The sequence below is a fragment of the Mizuhopecten yessoensis genome, unplaced genomic scaffold, assembly GCF_002113885.1.
Source record: "Mizuhopecten yessoensis strain PY_sf001 unplaced genomic scaffold, ASM211388v2 scaffold7473, whole genome shotgun sequence".
Taxonomy (NCBI): domain Eukaryota; kingdom Metazoa; phylum Mollusca; class Bivalvia; order Pectinida; family Pectinidae; genus Mizuhopecten; species Mizuhopecten yessoensis.
In genome coordinates, this window is record NW_018407065.1 from 2,700,176 (window position 1) to 2,710,456 (window position 10,281).

Sequence of the window (10,281 nt, forward strand, 5' to 3'; positions counted from 1 at the left end):
GGGGGGGGGGGGGGGGGGGGGGGTAGGGAGTGGCTGACTATTGACTACCACTTTTTCTAAAGTACACACTTTATGGTGCATACAGTATGATCTTTTGCAGCCAGGCATATTTCGTCCCGTCTGTCCGTTGCCTAGGACTTATCGGTCGGTGTGGGTTGGCGTGACGTCCAATAAACCCCTCTTTATGACATCCGTGGACAGTTTTAGGATTATCTGACAAAATACACTTAGCATAACGGCGTTCGCTTTATCAAGTAGTACCACAAGTGTGAAACTGACACCTCTTATGTTCTACTGTCAATCATAATAAACACTTTCGTGTGTATTCGTTTTTTATTAGCGTGTATGTCCATCAGTAGTCTAGAGGTTGTTAGCATTACAGTCAGTAATGGACACATGTGGTGGGAAGATATATATATATATAATATTAATAAATATTATCTCCTGATCATTTCTGAAAACGCTAAGCATTTGTCGGTTATTACCGGGCGCTCGTGTTGTATGTTAACTGGCCGCTCGTGCAGTACGATTGCTAGTACTGGACGCTCGTGACGTATGATGAGCCGGACTGTCGTGCGACACGATGGTCAGTACCAAACGTTACGTAATGTGCGGTCTGATGGTCAATACCAGACGCTCTTGGTGGTACAAAGGTTAGGGTGTATACTCCGTTGTGAAGGAGAATTGTAAAGCTGATATCATAGTGTTACACCTATCAGATTATTGGTGTTAGTAAGAAATGGAGAAGTAAACATGCTTCCCTATCACGTGACGACATGCGTATCTAAACTTGACCGAGAAGACGTACGTCATATCTATCAAAGATTATGTAATATATTCTAGTGGGTGTTTTTAAACCTTATTATAGTCGACACGTATCAGTAACACACATACACTGTCACGTGGTCAAAACTTTAATATCTTTTCTTGTTCAGATTAATCCTTGCTTATGTAATGGGTGTGCGATTTATCCCGTATTCGACAGAGCTATCATAAAGAATTTTACGATAAAAGTGTTGAATTTTAAATTTTAATTAAATATATCGGTATATTCATTATTTGGCATATTTTAAACTAAAAACCTTTTTAACTTTCATTTTATTTATTTCACCGAGTGACATAATTCGCATATGCAGGAACTATTTTTGTAAATTGTTTGAATCATTAGCTCCCCTTATTTCCCCGTTACTTGTCTCAATTTAGATAATATCTATTTACGAAGCTCATTCTTTCAAGTCGACATGTATTATTCGTTTGAATCATTGTTGTCAGATTAACTCATGCATTAACTATATCCATCGTGTACCATATACCTTTTAACTTAATTATATTACGTAACAGGATTAACTGGTCTTACCAGGTCGGACACTGCATTCAGTCTCGGATAAAGGACAGCTGAATTGGGCTTTACCTTGTCAGGAACGGCCTTGGTCTGAAAGGCCGATTGCTTTGAAACATGGATATCTCTCAAACTTGTACTTAGAGCCATGAGCTCAGATTAATCCGATCTCATATGGCGGGTGTGCGGTTTATCCCTGTGTCGTTCACGCATAGGGATTTATTATCTTAACCATGATGGCCAATCGGGAAAATATTTTCTCGTTTACGGAAAGTGCCGACGGTTCCTGATTGTCATATGGCGTCTCTGTTGTGAAAGAGATCTAATTCAGGAAACATACAAAATACCATTTCCGGATGATTATTGTCTTGGTTATAGCACAGGTAAATATTTCTGCAAGTCACTTGAGGATCTCTGACTCGCTGCGTGCAAAACATAAGAGAAACAGTATAATAATTTAAGGCCCAGGGTTTGAATCCTGGTCTAGCCCTGATGATTTTTTACACTTAGTCTACTACTGTCGTTGTTTTGTTCGGTTTATTTCTTCATAAAAGTCTCGTAAGGTTGTTTTTTTCAAAAAATGATTTCTTCAAAGCTATATAAAGACATGCCGGAAAAGATCCATCCAACGCTTAGTTACAGTTTTTGGCAGTGGTACTGGGATCCTTAACTTAAGTAAGGATATGTTTCTCCTTCCCAAAGCAGTTCAACACTTAAACACCGATACATGAATCATGTGCGACATGTGTGTGAAAGTGACGATTTGTTTCTAAAATATCAGTTTGAAGTGCGCTCCGGGCGCGGGTCGCATATTTCCCGCATATTATAGAGGGGCGGAGTTCTGACGTTAATCGACGACAGACCGATATGAAAAAAGTCGTTAAAACGTCAGAAAAATTCGGACTAAATAATGATATGAATTATGATTTAATAGTGATTTAAACTTGAAAATGAATGAAAGGCGCAAATAAAAGATTAACGTGATATATTATTCTTTGCTTACACCTGCATAATTTTGAAGTAAAAGTTAGGTTTAAAAATAAAGGGAGATAACTCTTAGAATAGTCCCGGATGTAATGTCTAATGGAGCATACCTCCTTACATGTAAGTACTACTACCGGCATATCTGCAGTAAAAGTGATATTTAATGTAAAACTTTGCTAATGTATAAACGTTCTCCTGTCTGACGTGGTAAACGATTCGTTATAATGTCAGGTAACATGGTGTGCAATGGTGTATGAAATGAGAAGCAAAAACTCACTAATCGACAAATGAACATTCCAAATTTTATCGAAATTCAAAGCCCCGACATCCGGTAGTTATATAAACCATCTTTATCTATAACGACAGAATACTTATGTACCAGCAGTGGGTCAGATCTCATACCGGATATTTAACAGATGATTACTTCTTTCAAAATGATTTTGATCTTGAATTTCAAATTGGATTTCTTTGGTCATGTGAATAAAGCGCCATCTTGTGGACATTAAATAGGGACCCATGTGACAACGCAAGGGTTTCATTCGGATTTGCTTCAAACAGCGGATGTAGATCTGTCGCTTGCGAGGACTTTAGCATACTGTGTAATATTTAGATTACATTCTGATGTTCAAACTCCTACTATTTTTGGAAATGGGTCGGCTACTGATACCGGAGTTAAGTTAATGTACACGAACTTATAATATCTCAAAGAACATCTGAAAGGTGAGTAAAGTAATTGCATTAGGTGGTGTCATACCATCTTCACAATTCTAGTTTTGGTGCTGGGGGTTTTCCCACATAATAAATGTTTGACATTTCTCTAGTTTGGATTATTTTTCTAATGTTTTCGTTGATAAAATCGGGATGGGGGTGGGGGCCCGTACTTAAGAGACCCCAACTCCCCCAAGCTTACCCCCACCCCGCGTCCCTACACCGCCCCTTAGATTCACTTGTCATTTGCTCGACTTGACGCAGGAAGCTGTTGTGTTCTTTATCAGAGCTCCGACGTGACGCATCCTAAAATTATTCGAATTCGAGGAGTCCTTTTTCACTTTACATTAAGATGCACAAACATGTGTATACGTACTTATTTTTTAAAAGTATTTGTACACTTTAGATATACCTAAATGTCCCGCTATGCGGATAATAAACACCGCATCACGTGTGTGTGGCATAGGTGCATGAAGTTCTATAAACAAGCAAAGCACATCTATCGTTGGTGGTTAGCGTTGGTTATTGTTTCTGTCAGAGTTTGTGGTCAGTATTAATAATAGAAGGCCAGTACAGCTGTACTTAATATAAACACACTCCAACGCAACATTAGTGTTGACGCAAACGAAATGATTGGCTTGGCAACAAGGTATTCTCGGGAGGACTTTAACCTTAATGACATGCCTTTACGTTGAAATGAGAGGAATGTTTGTGTTCACTTGGATGCTACCGGTATTTTACATCCACTCAGGATCAACAACATGCAACGTCAATAACCGCGCGAGCTGTGACTGAAATGTCGGGGTCATGTTTTCATATAGCGGGCTTCATCAAATATAGATGTTACCAATTTGACTTTGTATCGGCAATTTGTTTAAACTATAAAGTGACGTACCGTTAGATTTTCACGTTACCTCATTTTCCCATTAGATTCTATGTTAATTAACAACTGCAGCGGATTATGTAACGCTTGTATTGGTAATAATTATATAATAACCCGTTTCATATAATCCTATCTATAACGAGTTAATTGTTCGAAACAATATTTATCGACAAAATTTAGAATTGTATCGATAAGAATGACGTCAAAGTATTACATTTATATGCTGGGATGAAAAGTGATATATAAATAACAGAGATACTGATAATAATATAATTATTACCAGAAGAAACACTGGATAATTTTTTAACAGGATTTCAAGGTAGTCTCGTTCAACCAGATGCTTGATCACTTGTGATTACCAAGAGTCTGTTTGAACGAGACTAGATATCAAGGTTTGTACACGTATCAAACTACTACATCACAACCAACCTACCATGTCTCTTGCACACATACACACATGCATGGTTGCACAACATACTAACATGCACGCCTGCACAACATACACGCTTGCACAACATACATGGGGGTATACATCTTTAAATGACCTTAGCTGCTGATAGGACGTTAAACAAAATAAAACCAAACCCAATACATCACTTCCTATTGTGAATACCACAACTTAGGAAATATTGGAAATATAGAATTTACATAGCATGAATAGCTGATTAAAATGAATCGGCGTTGGTGTGTTTAGCAATATCGTAAACATCGCCAGACCTTAGTCAGAAATGTGACGCCCTTTTTTGACTGTCGATAATGTACATTGCGCATGCGCGACGGGGCATTGCGTGCCGGATACCAATGATAGAATGAAGAAATGTGATTATCCCCTAGTTAAAATTCATGCGCACGTTCAATATTGCATAAAACTATGTGTAATGTGTGTGTGTGTGTATACAGAAGACTGCAATGTGCCGAGTCGTTATAACAACAACCATGGTTGAAATAGATGAAATATATTATGCACTAAGTGAGCTTCCTTGAGAATTACAGAACTTGCCATGGATATGAGGTCAAACGTCAACTTATCGGATCTGCTATAATACTATAGCAAGGACACGAACGGTTTGTGTAAGTTAATTTTATTAGGGATCGCAGCGTAGAGTTTTTATGCATTCCAGAAACGACGCCTGTGCCATCAGTTTACATTATATATATATATTTGTGGTTTTTTTCAGACACACCGTACATCTTAAGATGACATTGACATCTCTAATTTGGATTGTTGTCATGGTGACTCTCGGCTCCCTCCCCACCTCCCGCTCGGTCACGCCTTGGAATCCATCGTTGCCATGGAAACCAACCATGTCTAGTAAGTTAATTTCTTTAAAAACATCTACTTTTTTGCATTGAACACGTAATGTGGAAGATACACACGCTTATGAGAGCTGCTGGACAAAAATTCAACTGAATCCCAAAAGAAACAACGTAATCTAACTAATCTTTCTCTAGCAAACTTATAATTCTCTTTGTCAGCACAGGAAACAGAACATCGCAACCACATGGCAAAGTACCGGTATATGTGCATATACGTGTATTTAATCAAATGAACAAAGATAATGGAATCACGTATTTTTGGTAAAGTAATCTTATATCCCTAGGCGAGTATACAGTCAGAAACTATATCCATGATCTAGATCTATATTTACATCGTCTGCGACCACGTGTACTGGAACCTCACCGAAATGTATAAGTATTGCTGTAATGCCAAAATCATCTTTTGTCCAATTTCTTTTAAATGTTCCATTTTCGAGTATATGGAGGCCTTGTAAGGCTTTAACCAAGGCTCGCCTGAAAATAGCATCAAATGACTAGGCCCGACCTTATTTCATACACGAACAACTCTGGTCAAACCGGTTCAACCGTTTGGATCGTGATAAACAAAAGCTACCCTGATCTTTTTATTTGAGTTATGTCCCCTTTCTGGTTTCCGTTCACACATTTTGTTTAACGTCCTATTAACAGCTAAGGTCATTTAAGGACGGCCTCCCCTGTGTGCAAGATGATGCATGCGTGTAGTGTATGTGTGTGTATTTTGGGAGGCTGCGATATGTTCATGTTTGTCTTCTTGTGATAGCGCGGAACTGATGCCGACTTTATAGTGCTACCTCACTGAAACATACTGCCGAAGACACCCAGCAGGACGCCCCACCCGGTCACATTATACTGACAACGGGCGAACCAGTCGTCCCACTCCTAATTTGCTGAGCGTTAAGCAGGCGTAGAAACTGCCATTTTTAAAGACTTTGGTATGTCTCGGCCAGGGGACAGAACCCAAAGCCTTCCTCACAGGGGCGAACGCTCAACAAATGGCCAAAAGTGAGGCATTGTCAAGGGAGACATTAGGAAGAAGAAAGTTATTTAGAAAGGAGAGAAGAGATAAGGTCCCAAATTTAGTCGCCTCTTACGATCATGCAATTGGGGGCAGCAGGTACAATTCTTACGCCCTACCTGCAGGGAACGTTGGATTATTGGTCAATTGCTTTATATTGGTTGTTTTAAGTATTTATGGTTGTTCGTTTGTCATTTGGAAACATGGGTATCAGTTAGCTTGCGGGCTACTGTTCTAGTTAACAATGTAGGTATATAATCTATGTGTCGCACAATATAAGTAGCATTGCGTCTGTAACTTGTGTCACACTATATAAGTAACATTGTGTCTGTAACTTGTGTGTCACACTATATAAGTAACATGGTGTCTGTAACTTGTGTCACACTATATAAGTAGCATAGTGTATGTTACTTGTGTCACACTATATAAGTAACATAGTGTATGTAACTTGTGTGTCACACTATATAAGTAACATAGTGTCTGTCACTTGTGTGTCACACTGTTTAAGTAACATAGGGTCTGTAACTTGTGTGTCACACTATATAAGTAACATGGTGTCTGTAACTTGTGTCACACTATATAAGTAACAATGTGTCTGTCACTTGTGTGTCACACTGTTTAAGTAACATAGTGTATGTAACTTGTGTCGCACTATATAAGTAACATTGTGTCTGTAACTTGTGTCACACTATATAAGTAACATGGTGTTTGTAACTTGTGTCACACTATATAAGTAACATAGTGTATGTAACTAGTGTAGCACTATATAAGTAACATAGTGTATGTAACTTGTGTGTCACACTATATAAGTAACATAGTATCTGTAACTTGTGTGTCACACTGTTTAAGTAACATTGCGTCTGTCATTTGTGTCACACTATATAAGTAACATTGTGTCTGTCACTTGTGTGGCACACTGTTTAAGTAACATTGTGTCTGTAACTTGTGTGTCACAATATATAAGTAACATTGTGTCTGTCACTTGTGTGTCACACTGTTTAAGTAACATAGTGTCTGTAACATGTGTGTCACACTATATAAGTAACTTTGTGTCTGTAACTTGTGTCACACTATATAAGTAACATGGTGTTTGTAACTTGTGTCACACTATATAAGTAACATAGTGTCTGTCACTTGTGTGTCACACTGTTTAAGTAACATAGTGTCTGTAACATGTGTGTCACACTATATAAGTAACATTGTGTCTGTAACTTGTGTGTCACACTATATATGTAACATTGTGTCTGTCACTTGTGTGTCACACTGTTTAAGTAACATTGCGTCTGTCATTTGTGTCACACTATATAAGTAACATTGTGTCTGTAACTTGTGTCACACTATATAAGTAACATGGTGTTTGTAACTTGTGTCACACTATATAAGTAACATAGTGTCTGTCACTTGTGTGTCACACTGTTTAAGTAACATAGTGTCTGTAACTTGTGTGTCACACTATATAAGTAACATAGTGTCTGTAACTTGTGTGTCACACTGTTTAAGTAACATTGCGTCTGTCACTTGTGTCACACTATATAAGTAACATTGTGTCTGTCACTTATGTGTCACACTGTTTAAGTAACATAGTGTCTGTAACTTGTGTGTCACACTATATAAGTAACATTGTGTCTGTAACGGGTGTCATACTGTTTAAGTAACATAGTGTATGTAACTTGTGTCGCACTATATAAGTAACATTGTGTCTGTCACTTGCGTGTCACACTGTTTGAGTAACATTGTGTTTGTCACTTGTGTGTCACACTGTTTAAGTATCATTGTGTTTGTCACTTGTGTGTCACACTGTTTAAGTATCATTGCGTCTGGCTCTTGTGTCACACTATATAAGTAACATAGAGTCTGTAACTTGAGTGTCACACTGTTTAAGTAACATTGTGTTTGTCTCTTGTGTGTCACACTATATAAGTAACATTGTGTCTGTAACTTGTGTGTCATTCTGTTTAAGTAACATTGTGTTTGTAACTTGTGTGTCACACTATTTAAGTAACGTAACTTGTGTGTCACACTGTTTAAGTAGCTTTTTGTCTGTAACTTGTGTGTCACTCTGTTTAAGTAACATAGTGTCTGTAACTTGTGTGTCACACAATATAAGTAACATTGTGTCTGTAACGGGTGTCATACTGTTTAAGTAACATAGTGTATGTAACTTGTGTCGCACTATATAAGTAACATTGTGTCTGTAACTTGTGTGTCACTGTTTAAGTAACATTGTGTCTGTAACTTGTGTGTCATTCTGTTTCAGTAACATTGTGTTTGTAACTTGTGTGTCACACTATTTAAGTAACATTGTGTTTGTCACTTGTGTGTCACACGATATAAGTAACATTTTGTCTGTAACATGTGTGTCACACTGTTTAAGTAACATAGTGTATGTAACTTGTGTCGCACTGTTTAAGTAACATTGTGTGTGTCACTTGTGTGTCACACTATATAAGTAACATTTTGTCTGTAACTTGTGTGTCATGTCTGTCACTTGTGTGTCACACTGTTTAAGTATCATTGTGTTTGTCACTTGTGTGTCACACTGTTTAAGTAGCTTTTTGTCTGTAACTTGTGTGTCACTCTGTTTAAGTAACATTGTGTCTGTAACGTGTGTCACACTATATAAGTAACATAGTGTCTGTAACTTGTGTGTCACACAATATAAGTAACATTGTGTCTGTAACGGGTGTCATACTGTTTAAGTAACATAGTGTATGTAACTTGTGTCGCACTATATAAGTAACATTGTGTCTGTAACGGGTGTCACACTGTTTAAGTAACATAGTGTCTGTAACTTGTTTGTCACACTATATAAGTAACATAGTGTCTGTAACTTGTGGGTCACACTGTTTAAGTAACATTGCGTCTGTCATTTGTGTCACACTATATAAGTAACATAGTGTCTGTAACTTGTGTGTCACACAATATAAGTAACATTGTGTCTGTAAAGGGTGTCACACTGTTTAAGTAACATAGTGTATGTAACTTGTGTCGCACTGTTTAAGTAACATTGTGTGTGTCACTTGTGTGTCACACTATATAAGTAACATTTTGTCTGTAACATGTGTGTCACACTGTTTAAGTAACATTTAGTCTGTAACTTGTGTGTCATTCTGTTTCAGTAACATTGTGTTTGTAACTTGTGTGTCACACTATTTAAGTAACATTGTGTTTGTCACTTATGTGTCACACTGTTCAAGTAGCATAGCGCCTGTCACTTTTGTCACACAATATAAGTAACATTTTGTCTGTAACTTGTGTGTCACACTGTTTAAGTAACATTTTGTCTGTAACTTGTGTGTCATTCTGTTTAAGTAACATTGTGTTTGTAACTTGTGTGTCACACTATTTAAGTAACATTGTGTTTGTCACTTGTGTGTCACACTGTTTAAGTAACACAACACGCCTTTTGTGATACACATTATAAAGTAAAAGTAAGTAACATTGCAGGAAGAAATTTGTTGTGATAAACTGAAATGTTTTACTCAGTCTTCATTCACATAGGGGTAATGTAAGTTGAAGTCCTGAGCTTGGTATTGACGTCCTTTTTTGTGACATATTTGATTATTTAATTAAAGCCATGTAGTTGTAAATGTCACCTAGATTTGCATTTAATGTCGATTCTTCATACCAGGTCATAAACACATTCTTCTTAATTTACGCGAGCTTATTATGTCATCTGCAAAACCATTTCCGCGTTGGCCTAAAACCTGCAATTTGTCCCAACGTTAAAAGTAGGTAAGACAAGACAATTCAGAAGTGTGGTTGTGAAAGTTTAATGAGCCTATGTTTGACAAGGTACCGTCCTATGTGAAATGTTATGTAGGTTACGCGGCAGACGTACCCTCAATTAATTCTAGCGTCACCTTCACCTCCACCTGTTCTGACAACTTACCATGGGGTCGCCCATTGCTTTCGTTAGCAACAACGGAGCACTTTACACAGTGTATTGTTCCAAAACCGTTGTTGATGCGGTTTTGGGCAACTCTTTTGGCAAACGTGGGACAGATTCCTTATGGAAAATAGTGCCCCCCCCCC

At 37.7% G+C, this 10,281-nt stretch overlaps 1 protein-coding gene across 5 annotated transcripts in view; it reads left to right on the plus strand.

The window, feature by feature from the left end:
- The window catches only part of LOC110453608 (laccase-7-like), a 45,722-nt gene that overhangs the window by 1,688 nt on the left and 33,753 nt on the right, over positions 1-10,281 (plus strand). For 3 of the 5 annotated variants that reach the window (XR_002463298.1, XM_021502621.1, XM_021502624.1), the window contains exon 2: positions 5,093-5,226. Coding sequence is in view for 4 of the 5 variants with exons in the window: in XM_021502621.1 (XP_021358296.1) it covers positions 5,112-5,226 (115 nt within the window). In the remaining variant the exon portion in view is untranslated. Of the gene's footprint in view, positions 1-2,859; positions 3,044-4,753; positions 4,986-5,092; positions 5,227-10,281 lie in introns of those variants that run through there. The other 2 variants (XM_021502623.1, XM_021502622.1) reach the window with 2 other exon arrangements.